Raw genomic sequence first — 19,435 nt, 5'->3', positions numbered from 1 at the left:
GTACACGATACTAGGGTGATCGGAGATACTGTTTCCCAAAATTGGATCAGATTTAATCAGATGCCAGTGTTTGTTTAAAATTCTAGTTAGATGTTTGTGATGATAATTATAATTAGTTATTAATGGTACTTTTAAGATTTCATTGGTTTGGTTATCAACTTTTGGTTTTTTTGAGAGTATATTTTGTCTGTCCATATTTCTCACTTTAATGATTTCATCTTTCAGAATATGTTGATCATATCCTTTTTCTAAGAATCTGTCTTCTAGGATCTTAACCTGTGTATCGTAATCAGAAAGTTTGGAGCAATTGCGTCTAATTCTAAGGAATTGGCCCTTAGGGATGTTATTTATCCACCTTTTCAGGTGACAACTATGTGTGGGGATATAGTTATTGGCATCCGTTGTTTTGAAATGGTTTTTAGTTGTTAGTTCTCCGTGTTCTATAAAGATGTCCAAATCTAAAAACGTTATTTGTTGTCTGCTTATTGTGTAAGTGAATTTCAAGTTTCACTTACACAATAAGTTTCCAAGATATGAATAACCTTCTTCCAAGATATGAATCACAATGATCTAAACTTGAAATTCACTTACACAATAAGCAGACAACAAATAACGTTTTTAGATTTGGACATCTTTATAGAAGGTATAATGACATGGAACTACCCCTCATTAAATGATACTGCCCTAGGCACAGGTATATTTTACTTGGTTTAAAAAAAGTTGAAGAATACATTCATCACCTATTTTATAAATACTCTGACAATGTTTATATTTAATCTAAAACAGCAATACAAGTTGTTATTAAGCTAAACAATAAACACAAATGGTTGTCTGAAGAATGTGTGTGAAAATATAGATCACTTACTCCCGGGGTTTTGTGCTCATGAGAATCCTCAGAGGTTTTCTGTTGCTCAAGCAAGATTTCAAGAAACAATCCACTTCATTAAACGGTCTCAAGAAAACTAGGTCACCGTTTACAGCGTAGATTTTTTTCCCAACTTCCATTCCTGACAACTAAGATAGCAGATAAAACAGATGTATTGTAGGTTAAGGTTTTTTTTAAGGCATCCAAGACTTCTACCACTGTACATCATAAATCAACTAGCTCACCAACAATATAATTGCAAATCCTTCAGGTAAAAGAAGCACAGATCATTTCCAAGAATTTCTGAATACCGTAAACAAATGGATCTAACAGATATACTCATGCTCGAGAAGCTAAGAAATTGTACATTATGTGCAATAAAGTATTTACAATATCCTGCAGTCATAATTTGCTTTCTTTTAATAATCAGTTGTAAAAAAAATATTACTTATTAATAAACAAAAACAAAAATATTCTATGTATTTCCTTAAAGGGACATTATACACTCATTTTTTCTTTGCTTAAATGTTTTGTAGATGATCTACTTATGTAGCCCATAAAGTTTTTTTTTTTTAAATAAATGTATAGTTTTGCTTATTTTTAAATAACATTGCTCTGATTTTCAGACTCCTAACCAAGCCCCAAAGTTTTATGTGAATACTGTCAGCTACCTTCTCCAGCTTGCTGCTGTTTGTGTAAAGGGTCTTTTCATATGCAAAAGAAGGGGGGGGGGGAGTGTCTTATTTGCCACTTGCAGTGGACTTTCCAGCTACCTTTTCAACAGAGCCAAACTGACAGCTTCTAAGTAAGTTTTTAAACAGTTTTATACTGGATTTTTATATCAGTATCTGTGCATCTTATTCTTTATAGTAGTGTCTATTACATGCAGTTATATGAAAATGAGTGTATACTGTCCCTTTAAGGACAAATTGGATCCCAGGGGCACATTCTACATTTGAGGATCATGCAGGTTCCATAGCGTCCTTTTTGTTTAAAAAAGAAAGATAATCCCTTTATTACCCATTCCCCAGTTTTGCATTACCAACACAGTTATAATAATACATGTTTGATCTCTGTAATTATCTTGTATCTAAGCTTCTGCTGACTGCCCCCTTATTGCAGTTCTTTTGACAGACATGCAGTTTAGCCAATCAGTGCTCACTTCTAGGTCACTTTACGTGCATGAGCTCAATGTTATTTATATGAAACATGTGAACTAATGCCCTCTAGTGGTCAAAATGTATTCAGATTAGAGGCAGTCTTCAAGGTCTAAGAAATTAGCATATGAACCTCCTAGGTTTAGCTTTCAACTAAGAATACCAAGAGAACAAAGCAAAATTGGTGATAAAAGTAAATTGGGAAGTTGTTTAAAATTGCATGCCCTATTTAAATCATGAAAAAAAAAATTCGACTTGACTGTCCCTTTAAGCATTGAAAAGGGACAGTATGCTATAAAATAGTTTTGCCCTTAATGTGTTTCCATTTACTTTTTTTACCAGCTGCAGAGTATAAAATGTATGAGATTTGCTTTTTTAAGGCTTTTTTGTGTATAAGAATTAGCTGATTTTGAAGCCACAACCTAATACAATGGGTTGAGCTTGTAGGTATAATCAGATCTCATTAGTTTATCACATTGTGTACATATACCTGCTTCTTTATGCTATTTATGTCCATAAACCAATCACCAATACTTGGAGAGAACAATGGAAAATAACATTTTATTACCTTATCTCTTCTATAACCCACTGGGAGTATAATTTCTTCTACTGATTGTGTTAGCACAGCTTGGCTTTGAGGTCAAAAACTTTCAGGATGGGTGGGTATACCACAGGCTAAATAAACTATTTAAAATGTCAATATAAGGGCAATGGAAATACTTGTAAGGAATTTAATACACTCCAGCAGGTAAAGTTGATAATTGGGAAGAAATTAAAGGCGAGAATTTATTTTTAGTAAACTGTCCCTTTAAGCTCTCTGATCATGAATACTGGTGCAAGGCTCTCACAGGATATGTGCGTATGACACAGAAAAACAGTAATAACTTTTACAAGAAACATTTTTGCTAATGGAAGTATATTGCAAAAATTATTCTATTTCAATTGAAAGGAATTTATGCACATTTCAATTTTGACCTTTCTATTCCATTAAGAATATTTTTGTTTAGTTAAAGAAGTGTAATATTTTAGTCTCCATAAAGTAATGGGAGTTGCTATGTTGTAATATAAGTCCTCTGCTGAAGCCAAATGGGGACAGTAATAAATTAAATGTCACTTTAACACTTTCTCTGCAAATCTGGGATAGGTGTTAAAGGGACATTAAATCCAAATTTTGTCTTTCATGATTTAGATGGAGAATACCATTTTAAACAACTTTCTAATTTACTTCTATTATCTGATTTGCTTCATTCTCTTGATATTCTTTCCTGAAAAGCATATCTAGATAGGCTCAGCAGCTTCTGATTGGTGGCTGCACATAGATGCCTCATGTAATTGGCTCACCCATGTGCATTGCTATTTCTTTAACAAAGGATTTCTAAAGACTGAAGCAAATTAGATAATAGACGTAAATTGGAATGTTGTTTAAAATTGTATTCTCTGTCTGAATCATGAAAACAGAATTTATGCTTACCTGATAAATTACTTTCTCCAACGGTGTGTCCGGTCCACGGCGTCATCCTTACTTGTGGGATATTCTCTTCCCCAACAGGCCAACAGGAAATGGCAAAGAGCCCAGCAAAGCTGGTCACATGATCCCTCCTAGGCTCCGCCTACCCCAGTCATTCGACCGACGTACAGGAGGAAATATGCATAGGAGAAACCATATGATACCGTGGTGACTGTAGTTAGAGAAAATAATTCATCAGACCTGATTAAAAAAACTAGGGCGGGCCGTGGACCGGACACACCGTTGGAGAAAGTAATTTATCAGGTAAGCATAAATTCTGTTTTCTCCAACATAGGTGTGTCCGGTCCACGGCGTCATCCTTACTTGTGGGAACCAATACCAAAGCTTTAGGACACGGATGAAGGGAGGGAGCAAATCAGGTCACCTAAATGGAAGGCACCACGGCTTGCAAAACCTTTCTCCCAAAAATAGCCTCTGAAGAAGCAAAAGTATAAAATTTGTAAAATTTGGCAAAAGTGTGCAGTGAAGACCAAGTCGCTGCCTTACATATCTGGTCAACAGAAGCCTCGTTCTTGAAGGCCCATGTGGAAGCCACAGCCCTAGTGGAATGAGCTGTGATTCTTTCAGGAGGCTGCCGTCCGGCAGTCTCATAAGCCAATTGGATAATGCTTTTAAGCCAAAAAGAAAGAGAGGTAGAAGTTGCTTTTTGACCTCTCCTTTTACCAGAATAAACAACAAACAAAGAAGATGTTTGTCTGAAATCTTTAGTGGCCTCTAAATAGAATTTTAGAGCACGGACTACGTCCAAATTGTGTAACAAACGTTCCTTCTTTGAAACTGGATTCGGACACAAAGAAGGTACAACTATCTCCTGGTTAATATTTTTGTTGGAAACAACTTTCGCAAGAAAACCAGGCTTAGTACGCAAGACCACCTTATCTGCATGGAACACCAGATAGGGCGGAGAACACTGCAGAGCAGATAACTCAGAAACTCTTCTAGCAGAAGAAATAGCAACCAAAAACAAAACTTTCCAAGATAATAACTTAATATCTACGGAATGTAAGGGTTCAAACGGAACCCCTTGAAGAACTGAAAGAACTAGATTAAGACTCCAGGGAGGAGTCAAAGGTCTGTAAACAGGCTTGATTCTAACCAGAGCCTGAACAAACGCTTGAACGTCTGGCACAGCTGCCAGCCTTTTGTGAAGTAAAACAGATAAAGCAGAGATCTGTCCCTTCAGAGAACTTGCAGATAATCCTTTCTCCAAACCTTCTTGTAGAAAGGATAGAATCTTAGGAATTTTTATCTTGTTCCATGGGAATCCCTTAGATTCACACCAACAGATATATTTTTTCCATATCTTATGGTAAATTTTTCTAGTTACAGGCTTTCTAGCCTGAATCAGAGTATCTATTACAGAATCTGAAAACCCACGCTTTGATAAAATCAAGCGTTCAATCTCCAAGCAGTCAGTTGGAGGGAAACCAGATTCGGATGTACGAATGGACCTTGAACAAGAAGGTCCTGTCTCAAAGGTAGCTTCCATGGTGGAGCCGATGACATATTCACCAGGTCTGCATACCAAGTCCTGCGTGGCCACGCAGGAGCTATCAAGATCACCGAAGCCCTCTCCTGATTGATCCTGGCTACCAGCCTGGGAATGAGAGGAAACGGTGGGAATAAATAAGCTAGGTTGAAGGTCCAAGGTGCTACTAGTGCATCTACTAGAGTCGCCTTGGGATCCCTGGATCTGGACCCGTAACAAGGAACCTTGAAGTTCTGACGAGAGGCCATCAGATCCATGTCTGGAATGCCCCATAATCGAGTTATTTGGGCAAAGATTTCCGGATGGAGTTCCCACTCCCCCGGATGGAATGTCTGACGACTCAGAAAATCCGCTTCCCAATTTTCCACTCCTGGGATGTGGATTGCAGACAGGTGGCAGGAGTGATCCTCCGCCCATGGAATTATCTTGGTCACTTCCTCCATCGCCAGGGTACTCCTTGTTCCCCCCTGATGGTTGATATATGCAACTGTCGTCATGTTGTCTGATTGAAACCTTATGAATTTGGCCTTTGCTAGATGAGGCCAAGCTTTGAGAGCATTGAATATCGCTCTCAGTTCGAGAATGTTTATCGGGAGAAGAGATTCTTCCCGAGACCATAGACCCTGAGCTTTCAGGGGTTCCCAGACCGCGCCCCAGCCCACCAGACTGGCGTCGGTCGTGACAATGACCCACTCTGGTCTGCGGAAGCTCATTCCCTGTGACAGGTTGTCCAGGATCAGCCACCAACGGAGTGAATCTATGGTCCTTTGATCTACTTGAATCGTCGGAGACAAGTCTGTATAATCCCCATTCCACTGTCTGAGCATGCACAGTTGTAATGGTCTTAGATGAATTCGTGCAAAAGGAACTATGTCCATTGCTGCAACCATCAATCCTATTACTTCCATGCACTGCGCTATGGAAGGACGAAGAACAGAATGAAGTACTTGACAAGAGCTTAGAAGTTTTGATTTTCTGACCTCTGTCAGAAAAATCCTCATTTCTAAGGAGTCTATTATTGTTCCCAAGAAGGGAACTCTTGTTGACGGGGACAGAGAACTTTTTTCTATGTTCACTTTCCATCCGTGAGATCTGAGAAAGGCTAGGACGATGTCCGTATGAGCCTTTGCTTTTGACAGAGACGACGCTTGAATCAGGATGTCGTCCAAGTACGGTACTACTGCAATGCCCCTTGGTCTTAGAAACGCTAGAAGGGACCCTAGTACCTTTGTGAAAATTCTCGGAGCAGTGGCTAATCCGAATGGAAGTGCCACAAACTGGTAATGCTTGTCCAGAAAAGCGAACCTTAGGAACTGATGATGTTCCTTGTGGATAGGAATATGTAGGTACGCATCCTTTAAATCCACCGTGGTCATAAATTGACCTTCCTGGATGGTAGGAAGGATCGTTCGAATGGTTTCCATTTTGAACGATGGAACCCTGAGAAATTTGTTTAGGATCTTGAGATCTAAAATTGGTCTGAATGTTCCCTCTTTTTTGGGAACTATGAACAGGTTGGAGTAAAACCCCATCCCTTGTTCTCCTATTGGAACTGGATGAATTACACCCATCTTTAACAGGTCTTCTAAACAATGTAAGAATAACTGTCTTTTTATTTGGTTTGAAGATAATTGAGACCTGTGGAACCTTCCCCTTGGGGGTAGTTCCTTGAATTCCAGGAGATAACCCTGAGAAACTATTTCTAGTGCCCAAGGATCCTGAACATCTCTTGCCCAGGCCTGAGCAAAGAGAGAAAGTCTGCCCCCCACCAGATCCGGTCCCGGATCGGGGGCCATCCCTTCATGCTGTTTTGGTAGCAGTGGCAGGCTTCTTGGCCTGCTTAACCTTGTTCCAGCCTTGCATCGGTCTCCAGGCTGGTTTGGGTTGAGAAGTATTACCCTCTTGCTTAGAGGATGTAGAATTAGAGGCTGGTCCGTTTCTGCGAAAGGGACGAAAATTAGGCTTATTTTTAGCCTTAAAAGACCTATCCTGAGGAAGGGCGTGGCCCTTTCCCCCGGTGATGTCTGAAATAATCTCTTTCAAATCAGGACCAAACAGTGTTTTACCCTTGAAAGGGATGTTAAGCAATTTTGTCTTGGAAGACACATCCGCTGACCAAGACTTTAGCCAAAGCGCTCTGCGAGCCACGATAGCAAACCCTGAATTTTTCGCCGCTAATCTAGCTAATTGCAAAGCGGCATCTAAAATAAAAGAGTTAGCCAATTTAAGTGCTTGAACTCTGTCCATAACCTCCTCATACGAAGATTCTTTATTGAGCGACTTTTCTAGTTCTTCGAACCAGAAACACGCTGCCGTAGTGACAGGAACAATGCATGAAATTGGTTGTAGAAGGTAACCTTGCTGAACAAACATCTTTTTAAGCAAACCCTCTAATTTTTTATCCATAGGATCTTTGAAAGCACAACTATCTTCTATGGGAATAGTAGTGCGTTTGTTTAGAGTAGAGACCGCCCCCTCGACCTTGGGGACTGTCTGCCATAAGTCCTTTCTGGGGTCGACTATAGGAAATAATTTCTTAAATATAGGGGGAGGAACAAAAGGTATGCCGGGCCTTTCCCACTCCTTATTTACTATGTCCGCCACCCGCTTGGGTATAGGAAAAGCATCGGGGGGCACCGGAACCTCTAGGAACTTGTCCATCTTACATAATTTCTCTGGAATGACCAAATTGTCACAATCATCCAGAGTAGATAATACCTCCTTAAGCAGTGCGCGGAGATGTTCTAATTTAAATTTAAATGTTACAACATCAGGTTCAGCTTGTTGAGAAATTTTTCCTGAATCTGAAATTTCTCCCTCAGACAAAACCTCCCTCCTGTCCCCTTCAGATTGGTGTGAGGGTATGTCAGAACCGTTATCATCAGCGTCCTCTTGCTCTTCAGTGTTTAAAACAGAGCAATCGCGCTTTCTCTGATAAGTAGGCATTTTAGATAAAATGTTTGCAATAGAATTATCCATAACAGCCGTTAATTGTTGCATGGTAATAAGTATTGGTGCACTAGATGTACTAGGGCCCTCTTGTGTGGGCAAAACTGGTGTAGACACAGAAGGGGATGATGCAGTACCATGCTTACTCCCCTCATTTGAGGAATCATCTTGGGCAATATTATTATCAGTGGCATCATTGTCCCTACTTTGTTTGGACACTATGTCACAATTATCACATATATTTAAATGGGGAGAAACCTTGGCTTTCATACATATAGAACATCGCTTATCTGATGGTTCAGACATGTTAAACAGGCTTAAACTTGTCAACAAAGCACAAAAAACGTTTTAAAATAAAACCGTTACTGTCACTTTAAATTTTAAACAGAACACACTTTATTACTGAATATGCGAAAAAGCATGAAGGAATTGTTCAAAATTTCACCACAGTGTCTTAAAGCCTTAAAAGTATTGCACACCAAATTTGAAAGCTTTAACCCTTAAAATAACGGAACCGGAGCCGTTTTTACATTTAACCCCTATACAGTCCCAGGTATCTGCTTTGCTGAGACCCAACCAAGCCCAGAGGGGAATACGATACCAAATGACGCCTTCTATAAGCTTTTTCAGTGGTTCTTAGCTCCTCACACATGCATCTGCATGCCTTGCTTTCCAAAAACAACTGCGCATTAGTGGCGCGAAAATGAGGCTCTGCCTATGACTAGAAAAGGCCCCCATCTGAAAAAGGTGTCCATACAGTGCCTGCCGTTTTTTAACAACAATCCCCAAGATTATAATAACTATTAAGAGTTATAATCTGCCAAATATGCTTAGCAAAGTAATCGTTTTAGCCCAGAAAAATGTCTACCAGTTTTTTAAGCCCTTATAAAGCCCTTTATTCTTTTACTTAATCTAAGAAAATGGCTTACCGGTCCCCATAGGGGAAATGACAGCCTTCCAGCATTACAAAGTCTTGTTAGAAATGTGGCCAGTCATACCTCAGGCAGAAAAGTCTGCCAACTGCTTCCCCCAACTGAAGTTACTTCATCTCAACAGTCCTGTGTGGAAACAGCAATCGATTTTAGTAACGTCTGCTAAAATCATCTTCCTCTTACAAACAGAAATCTTCATCTCTTTTCTGTTTCAGAGTAAATAGTACATACCAGCACTATTTTAAAATAACAAACACTTGATTGAAGGATAAAAACTACATTTAAACACCAAAAAACTCTTAGCCATCTCCGTGGAGATGTTGCCTGTGCAACGGCAAAGAGAATGACTGGGGTAGGCGGAGCCTAGGAGGGATCATGTGACCAGCTTTGCTGGGCTCTTTGCCATTTCCTGTTGGCCTGTTGGGGAAGAGAATATCCCACAAGTAAGGATGACGCCGTGGACCGGACACACCTATGTTGGAGAAATACATTTTTGGGGTTTAATGTCCCTTTAAGTGCTCTGTACAGGCCATTTAATAATTTTAGGACTGCGTTGGCTGCCTGTTGTTGGACTATTTCTAAATTGTTTATTATTTGTTAACATAATGAAGACTGAAATTATGTAAAAAGAAATAGGATCCCATAGAAATTGGTATTAAGCGCCCCCAGTCATCATAACTGGAAGACAACAGCATGTATTATGAGGAAAATAAATAATGTCATCAGACAAGGAAATGACTTTATATGAATAAATACAGCGTATAAGCTGCCATTCATGGTATCTAATTATAATAACAAGCTTTATGATGGTACATCATGTATATATTTTATATTTAAGAGCTTCAATTTTTCTTCAGTGCAATGTTCTCAAATGGAGTTCTGGCTAATGGGCATAGAAAACTACAGATTGTTCATCACAATATTTTATCCATTCTCTTAATTCATCTAAAAATATAAGTTTATAAAAAAAATGTACAGATCAGATGGGAGAGCAAAGCTGCATTTGATTATAAACTCTACTGACAATTTGCCACAGGTTCCCCTTACAGATGAATTTTATCCAATTTTACTTTATAAAAACAGAGCTATATGTGTAACCACAATTATACAAGAAATTCATTCTTACCTCTGCATTAGAACATCGCTCAAGGAATTTTACAATTGGCACCTTATTTTTATCTTCCAGAGCAAAACCATAGCTCCCTCCATTAGCTTTTATCTGAAAATTCAAATCACAATATTTTTTAGTAAACAAGGTGAAAAAAAGGATGATAATTAATAAAGATCAGTTCTTAGGCATACATAAAAGATTTCCCAGGGTTCTCTTAAAACTTTCAGAGAACTATTTTTTTTCATTATTCAGTCATTGGGAATCTTATGCAGAAGATACTTAGCTACTGTACATAGTCTATGACCTTGACTGTCAGTAACTACTATATATTAGTGTAAAATAGAATGGACATATATGATTTAAAAGAAAATATATGTTTTGTTTATTTAAACAGATTTGTTTAAAATTTAAAAAGGATTTTTTAAAAATAAAATACTTTTCAGGAAAACATCTATCTAAAATAGTTTTCTATTTAAGATACATTATAATCCAAAGGTTATTCATTGTGAAATAAGGATTGGTTAGCATGGTTGTAATGTTTATTTATTTTTAGCAAACTAATTCTATTAATCCATTCACAATATCATGTCTCCCAGAAGTTTCTGATAGAATATTTGGGCATTTTTTTCTATCTTGAAGATATTATCATATTTTCTTGCTAGCTCTCAAAGCTGTGAATTTGTGTCTGCAGAAATAACATTCCTCTTCTTCACAGCAACAAATAGTATAAAATACACATGAGAAATAGACCTTAAAGGGACATAAACCTAATTTGTTTATTTTATAATTCATATAGAACATACAATTTTAAAAAGTTTTCAGATACACTTCTAATATCATATTTGCTTTATTCTCTTGGTACCCTTTACAGAAGGAGCAGCAATGAACTACTGGGTACTAGCTGATCACATTGGGTGAGCAAATGACAAGAGACATAGAAGTGTAGCCACAAATCCGTAGCTAGCTCCCAGTAAAGCATTGCTGCTCCTGAGCCTACCTAGGTATGCTTTTCAACAAAGAATATCAAGAGCACAAAGCAAATTAGATAATTGAAGTACAATGGAAAGTTGTTTAAAATTGCATGTTACTGTTTTGAGATTAAGAAATTGAGGTAAAATATCTTCATTTTTTATCTAGATATATTCAGGTAATATTTTCTTGTCTGTTTTTTTCAGCTATGCTGCATCACTTTTAGGTGATTTAACATATGAGTATTATGTCCCTTTAATATACTGAGAACTTACTGTTAACAGTAAAGTAAAATTAAACATTCCTGATTCATTTAGAGCATGCAATTTTAAACAACTTTCTATTGTACTTTGATTATGTAACTTGCTTTGGTCCCTTTGTATCCTTTGTTGAAAGCATGCATAGGAAAACTCAGAAGCAGCGCTGCACTACTGGGAGCTAGCTGCTGATTGGTGGCTGCATGTATATGCCTCTTGTCATTGGCTCACGTGATGTGTACAGCTAACTGCCAGTAGTGCATCGCTGCTCTATCAACAAAGGATACCAAGAAAATTCAGCAAATTTGATAACAGGAGTAAATTGAAAGTTGCTTAAAATTGCTCTATCTGAATCACGGGAAGAAATTAGGTTCCATGTCCCTTTAATGTCCCTTTAAAACCAGTAACGGAGAGTAAGAATCATATGCAAATATGGCCCTGTGTCATCAAAAAAAGTACCTCTTTACTTTTATTTTTTAAATAATCTCCCCAGCATAAGTCTATAAATTCCACAGGGAATGATTCAGTATTCAAAAGGATTCAGTATTCATAATAATTGCCTTAAAGGGATAGAAAAGTGAAAAATGAAATGCACATAGGTCATTTCAGTTTGAAATAGAAGCATTTTCGCAATATACTTCCATTAGCAAAAAGGCTTCTAGTAAAAGTTATAGTTTTTCTGCAGCATACTCACATATCCTACGCGGGCCGTGTACCAGTATTAAAAAACCATACTGCTCAGAGAGCTGGCTGTGGTGTGTATTGCTTCTGAAGATGCCATTTGTGTCATAAAAGCTACTGCTGACTCTCTGAAAAGGTGTGGTATTTTCCTATGTGAATTGATCAATATTTTAACAATTTAGCAGCAAACAATTATTGTTTTTGTATGTTTATTTTTAAATCTAAAATATCTCCATTTATTTAGTTTTATTGAGGATATCATATGCTTTAAGGTCATGTTGTTTCTATTTAATACTGTAATATGTGTAAGGATTTTTTAATCCCTTCACGCTGTTAGGAAATTCCATGCCGTCTTAACAGCAATTAACTTTAATCCCTTCCCGCCTCACAATCGTTTCTTGTGATCGCGTGATTTCAATGATGGGATCGGGTCTGGGGGGGTGCCTATGACACTAGGCAGGCCCTCCAGCCCGCGAACCCATTTAGAAAGCTGCTGAGGCTTCAAGATAGGCAAAGGTTAGGACTTTCCATGCTGTCCTAAGGATGCTAAATCCCAGTGCAATTAGGATGGCATGGAACATCCTAACGGCAGGAAGGTGTTAACACCGTTAGGACGGCATGGAACATTCTACCTTATATGGTGTTCAGCAGCCTTCCCCTTTGACGCAACCAAGAATCAGGCTGTGGCATGCCTGCAACGTGGGCTCCCCCATGATCCGATCCCCACCTGGAAATCACGTGATCGCATCCATGATCATGTTTTTTCATTTTTACATCGGTATGTTTACACTTGTTTGGTACATGAATAGTTAATTTTATTTAATTTTTTGTTATTGTGAACCAATCATATTATGGTGGATTATTTTAAAATGTATTCTTCAAGGGACAGTAATTAAGATTTGTATTTAAAATGTTATATATTTTTATTATATATTTTGCCAACTTTTCATGTAATTTTGCTCTGAAAATTGAGCAATTTCTAATTCTCAGAACTTGAAATGCACACTTCTGACTTATAAAGGATAATCCTGCTACACATCTGTCCTTAATTGGATTAATAAGATAACAACGGTAAAATAATGCATTTTATAGTAACTTTATGACAGTGACTAGCCTTATTGTCTGTGGACTAAAGCCCAGATTGGCTCCTCCAAATAAGGCAAACAGTGGGCGGAGTTTGGTTTCCAGTAAAAAATGTTAAAGGTATATGAAACTCACAATTTTCTATCACGATTCAGATAGAGCATGTGATTTTAAATAATTTTCCAATATATTTCTATTATCACATTTGGTGTGTTGTCTTTGTAACCTCCGTTGAAAAGTATACCGAGGTAGGCTCAGAATCTGCTGATTGGTGGCTGCACAAAAATGCCTCTTGTCATTGGCTGTCAGCTAGCTCCCACTAGTGTATTGCTGCTCCTTCAGCAAACAGTAGCAAGAGAATGAAGCAAATTAGAAAATAGAAGCATAATGGAAAGCTGTTTAAAATTGTATGCTCTATCTGAATCATGAAATGACAAATTTGTGTTTCATGTCCCTTTAAGACTTGGGTGATTTGTTCTTCTATAGCAATACAACAGAAATAGCTTGAAATTACATAGGGTTTACTGTTCCCTTTAAGAGCAGAGAATTAGGGTCTATGATTACGGTCAATTAACGCTAAACACATTAGACCTTTTCAGCACTGACCATCATGTTCATTCATCGTGTTTTAAATGTTTTCAATAAAGTTATTAGAAACTTTTTTTTTTTTATTCCAGAAGCAATCATGTTAGTTCTAAGGTGAACTAAGCAAGACTAAAAATAAAAAATGGAGTCTGGAACAGTTCATTTTCAGAAGGGCTTCTAGCAAATATAATAATAGCTCAATTATATTGGATGGTAAAACATAACAAAAATAGACTTCTATATTTTAAAAAATAATTCCCAAGTAAAAGAAAAATGGTTTCTGAAAACAGTGCAACTGTTCATTCAGTCTAAAAAATATTTTTTTCTGAAAATATTATTATTATTATCTGTTATGTGTAGAGCGCCAACAGATTCTGCAGCGCTATAAACAAAGGCAGAGTACAACAAAACAATTATAGGGATCAAATGGGTAGAGGGCCCTGCCAAGAGTCACACTGTTGTAGTCAGCTCTTAAAGGGCCACTCAATCAAAATTAAACTTTCATTATTCAGATAGAGCATACAATTTTAAACAACTTTCTAATTTACTTCCATTAACAAAATGTGCACAGTCTTTTTATATTTAAACTTTTTGAGTCACCAATTCCTACTGAGCATGTGCAAGAATAAGTGTGTATGCATTTGTGAATGGCTGATTGCTGTCACATGGTACGTGTATGTATTTGTGATTGGTTGATGGCTGTCACATGGTACAGGGGGAGTGGAAAAAGACATAACTTTTAAAATTGTCAGAAAAAAAATCTACTACTCATTTGAAGTTCAAACTAAGTGATATTGCATTGTCTTGTTATCTTGCATTTGTTGATTATGCAAATCTACAGTGTTGACTGGTCCTTTAAGAAGGTGATCTACAAACAGCTGGACTCTTAGGCATACATGCTAAGGAGGTTCAGGGGATAGTAATGGAGGAGAGGAGCTGGTATAAAGAAAGGTTAGTGTAAGTTGTATGCATCCCTGAACAGTAGAGTCTTTAGGGAGCGCTTGAAGCTTTCAAAACTAGGGGAGAGTCTTGTGGAGCGAGGCAGAGAGTTCCACAAGATGGGAGCCAGTCTGGAGAAGTCCAGTAAATGGGAGTGTGATGCGGTAACAAGAGAGGAGGAGAGTAGGAGTTGCAATAATCAAGGCAGGAAAGGATGAGGGAGTGGATTAAAATCTTAGTTGTGTCTTGTGTAAGGAAATGTCTATTTTTAGAGATGTTTTTAAGGTGGAAGCGGCAGGCTTTAGCCAAGGATTGAATGTGAGGAATGAAAGAAAGATCTGAGTCAAATGTGACCCCGAGACATCGGGCATGTGGGGTAGGGGTAATGATGGAGTTGTCGACAGTTATAGAGAGATTGGGGGTGGAGATTTTGGAAGAAGGGGGAAAATAAGGAGCTCAGTTTTGCAGAGATTTAGCTTTAGGTAGTGAGAGGACATCCAGGAAGAGATGTGATCAAGACAGTTAGTGACACGGGTTAGCAAGGAAGGAGATAGGTCTGGTGCAGAGAAGTAGATTTGGGTGTCGTTGGCATACAAATGATATTGGAAACCGTGGGACTTTATTAGGGAATCTAATGATGACGTGTAGATTGAGAAGATAAGGGGACCGAGGACAGAGCCTTGCAGTAAACCGACAGAAAGTGGTGATGGGGCAGAGGAGGCCCCAGAGAAGGCTACACTAAAGGTATGGTTTGACAGGTAGGAAGAGAACCACGAGAGGGCTGTGTCCAGTGGCGTCACTAGGGTTGGTATCACCCGGTGCAGTAAGTTATGGTGTCACCCCCTCCACCACCCAGAAAGCAGACACACACAAACACAAAAACACAGGCACACACACACACTCAGGCACACTTAAAAACACACTCAGACACACAAAAACACACACACTCACACTCACAAACAAACACTCACACACACAAACACTCTCTCTCGCACACACACACAAACACTCAGGCACACACACATAAACACTCAAGCACACACACAGAAACACTCAAACACACACACAAAAAAACACTCAGACACACTCACAAAAACTCAGACACACACACATACAAAATATGTAAAATGTACTGCATTAATTATAAAGCTCATGCCTAGAGCTGCTCCCTGGCTCAGCAGAGCATCAAATGAAAGATAAACAGTGCACTCTAAAAATAAATCACTAAAGAAAAGGTTTAGGCACACAAACTATGAAAATTCTGCTCTCTGACTATGTTCCAAGTCTGTCAGTGCACAGCCCCGGGCCGCGTGCCTACAGCTTCTTATGGCCAATCACCTCTGCACTCTGCCCACCCCCAGACGCCCGCCCTCCCCTCCTACCTCTTCAGTGTGCACTTAGTGTACCGTAACCGTACCGGTCTGGTGGGCATCATACGTGGCTCCTTCACTTTAGAGACAGTGTCAGACAGTCATGCAGTCAGGTGCCAGGCATCCCCCTCATGATTTCCCGGTTCCCGTTTAGAGAGACAGCACAGAAGTGAGTGACTCCACTGCTCCACACGTCACTGAGCAGTAAGCACAGATAGGCAGGCAGGTTTAGGCTAGCAGCGCAACTTCGCAAGCCCCACGGCACGCCCACAACATTCATAGTGAAATTGGGCAGGGGAGGAGCAAAGTACAAAGTACAAACAAGCAAAAGCAGCTGGGAAAACTATTTGTATAAATTGCAGCACTGGCTCAAGGGGCAAAAAAATTAAGTGTGTCTACAACTTCCCCAGTCCCACTAATGTTCACAAATGCTGGCCCCTCTAATAAAAAAATCTATGCATTTCTACATTTTATTTCTTTGAATTTCAATAAAATTAAAATATATATATATATATATTCTGGTGTTGTCAACCCCTGGAGGGTGTCACCCGGATGCGGCCCGCACCCCCTAGTGACGCCACTGGCTGTGTCACAGATGCCAAAGGATTGGAGGGTTTGGAGCAAAAGAGGGTGGTCAACAGTATCAATGGCTGCAGACAGATCAAGGAGGATAAGCAGAGAGAAGTGGCCTTTTGATTTTGCTTTAAGTAGGTAGTTGGTAATCTTAACGATTGCTGTCTCTGTGGAGTGATTGGGAAGAAATCCAGATTGCAGTGGGTCAATGGAGTCAATTTTGTTATTGAAGTGGTTAGCAAAGTCTTGAGCTGACAGAGAAGTTGTATTAGTATGTGGGGGTGGGCGGAGAAGAGTATTGAAAGTGGAGAATAGACATTTTGGGTTTGAAGAAAGATTAGAGATAAGAGTAGATAAGTAATGTTGCTTATAGAGATTAAGGGCAGAATAATAGGAGTTCAAGATGAAAAAATTAAGAAAATCAGCTGAACTCCGAGATTTTCTACAGTGGCGCTCAGCAGTACGGTAACATCTGCGTAGGTACCGTGTCAGAGGAGTATGCCAAGGCTGAGGATGAGTGTGTGATTTCCGAGCTTTGGTAAGAGGGGCCAGATTGTCAAGGACGGATAATAATAATTTAATATGTGAATACTGGACATCCATAAAGTTATAAAAGGAAAAAATTATAATTTATTTTAATAGCAGTAACATTTTGTTTAGAAAGTTCTACATAAACATGAAGCTCATTTACAGCACAATCCATATAACATTTTAAAGCACTTTAAAATGTGGGAATCACAGTACTTACCAATAAAGACTTTGCAATAATATTATCAACAATTTTCAGATCATGCTTCATGAGTCTATGCTTCATATTTGAGCCTTCCATTTCTTCGTCAGAAAAGAAGCGAAACAGAAGTGGCTCATCTTTGAATTCACTTTTTTCCAGTACTAAATATTGTCATGATAGAAAACAAAATGGAAACATATGGGACAAAATCAATTACTGTAAATAAATGAATATAGGTTGTCAAACAAATAATAGAATGAATATACTACTGAAATGTGACCTATACCTTTACTGGTGATAGACACAGTAAGCTGGTTTGCTGTTTGTGATATTTTTATTTATCAAACAAATTTTGTATTTAATAAACATGAAACACAATTTTTTCTGTTGTGATTCAAACAGAGCATACAGTTTTACAAAAGCTTCCAGTTTACTCCCTTTACCAAATTGACTTTGTTCCCATGGGATTCTTTGTTGAAGAACATACCTAGGAAGGTAAAGTGCATGTCTGGGGTACTACATGGCAGTAAACTGCTGCCATTTAGTGCTCTTCCAATGAGTGAGATTGTTAAAAAATCATTCTCGCAGAACTGCTGCCAATGTTGGGCTCCAGACATATGCATTTTCCTGAGCCTTCCTACCTCATTTTCAACAAAGGATACGAAGAGAACTATGAAAGTTTTATAACAGAAGTAAATTAGAATTATGTATTTTAATTGTATGTTCTATCTGAATCATGAAAGAATATTTTGGGTTTAATTTCCTTTTATTGCCATTAAAGACTATGGGGTCCATTTATCATTGTGCGGATGGACATGATCCACTATAACGAACCATGTCCGCCGCACATCAATAAATGCAGACAGCATATGTTGTCGGCATTTATCATTGCACCAGCAGTTCTTGTGAACTGCTGGTGCGATACTGCCCCCTGCAGATTGGCCGCTAGCAGGGGGTGTCAATCAACCCAATCGTATTCGATCAGGTTGATTTCTGTCCGCTGCCTCAGAGCAGGCGGACAGGTTATGAAGCAGTGGTCTTTAGACCGCTGCATCATAACTTGTGTTTCTGGCCAGCCTGAAGGCTCAGTTCAGAGCTTGGTGAGCCTGAAGGCTCCATTCAGAGCTGGATAAATAGACCCCTCTAAATACACTTTTAGTAGTGATTTCTAGACAAATACTTTTTAAATCTCTTTCACTGGTGGAATTGCATATTTGTCAATATATTAGAATGTTATACATAAAAAACTAAACCTATCAAATTCTTGCTTTTAACTGCGTATACAACCAACCATCTGAGTAGAGTGATTCCCTTTTTTAGCTCTGTTACATTCTATTAAATTTATTTTGCTTTTTTTTGTGTGGAAAATGTTGGTTTTAAGCCCCTCCAATAAAGTAGCACGATTTATCCTTGTCGGCCAATGAGCTTCTATCTTACAGACCAGTTATACATAAATATTCTCTTCATATAACAGAATCAAAATAATCTATTTAACTTGATTTTTATTCATACACAATGAAACATGTTAAAATCATGCTCTGTCATATGCATTATAGATATTTTTTGTTTTGTGTTTCCTTACCAGACAACACATTGATATAGATATTATATACACTTGTAATTTGTAAAGCAGGAGCTAGAATAAGACATATCATTTTAAAATGCAGGTGATCAAGGTTACGAAGATTTGACAGCTTCCTATAAGAATATTGAACAATTTATTAAACATTACTACACTGATAAACACAAACTCAGCAGAATGTATTATAAATATGAAAGGGACATAATACTCATACGCTAAATCACTTGAAACTGATGCAGTATAACTGTAAAAAGCTGACAGGAAAATATCACCTGAGCATCTCTATGTACAAAAGGAAGATATTTTACCTCACAATTTCCTCAGCTCAGCAGAGTAAGTTCTGTGTAAAAAGTTATACTCAGCTGCTGCCCAGTTGCAGGTTAAAAAAAATAAAAAATGAAGAAATGAACAGCAGCCAATCAGCAGTGCTGAGGTTATGAACTCTTTTACCGTGATCTCATGAGATTTCACTTAACTCTCATGAGATTTCATTGTAAACTTCCTTACACTGAATAGGGAAATAAGATGAGAGTGCACAAAAGCTCGCTCCTTCCGCTGTCCCGGGACAAACATATTGATTTGCTGCTTATCAGTCCTTTACAATGGGATGTGGCTACTGAGGAACTTTTGAGGTC

At 38.3% G+C, this 19,435-nt stretch overlaps 1 protein-coding gene across 1 annotated transcript in view; it reads right to left on the bottom strand.

Annotated features, from left to right (window-relative positions):
* The window catches only part of PREX2 (phosphatidylinositol-3,4,5-trisphosphate dependent Rac exchange factor 2), a 689,594-nt gene that overhangs the window by 357,220 nt on the left and 312,939 nt on the right, over positions 1-19,435 (bottom strand). Inside the window, exons 16-18 of the mRNA XM_053715101.1 lie at positions 17,237-17,379; positions 10,047-10,139; positions 866-1,014 (exon numbers count right to left, since the gene is read on the bottom strand). Coding sequence (XP_053571076.1) covers positions 866-1,014; positions 10,047-10,139; positions 17,237-17,379 — 385 coding nt within the window. The remainder of the gene's footprint in view (positions 1-865; positions 1,015-10,046; positions 10,140-17,236; positions 17,380-19,435) is intronic.

The sequence above is a fragment of the Bombina bombina genome, chromosome 5, assembly GCF_027579735.1.
Source record: "Bombina bombina isolate aBomBom1 chromosome 5, aBomBom1.pri, whole genome shotgun sequence".
In the NCBI taxonomy this organism is placed as follows: Eukaryota; Metazoa; Chordata; class Amphibia; order Anura; family Bombinatoridae; genus Bombina; species Bombina bombina.
The sequence above is the reverse complement of the archived record's forward strand: the minus strand, read 5'-3'. Positions and strand labels throughout refer to the sequence as shown.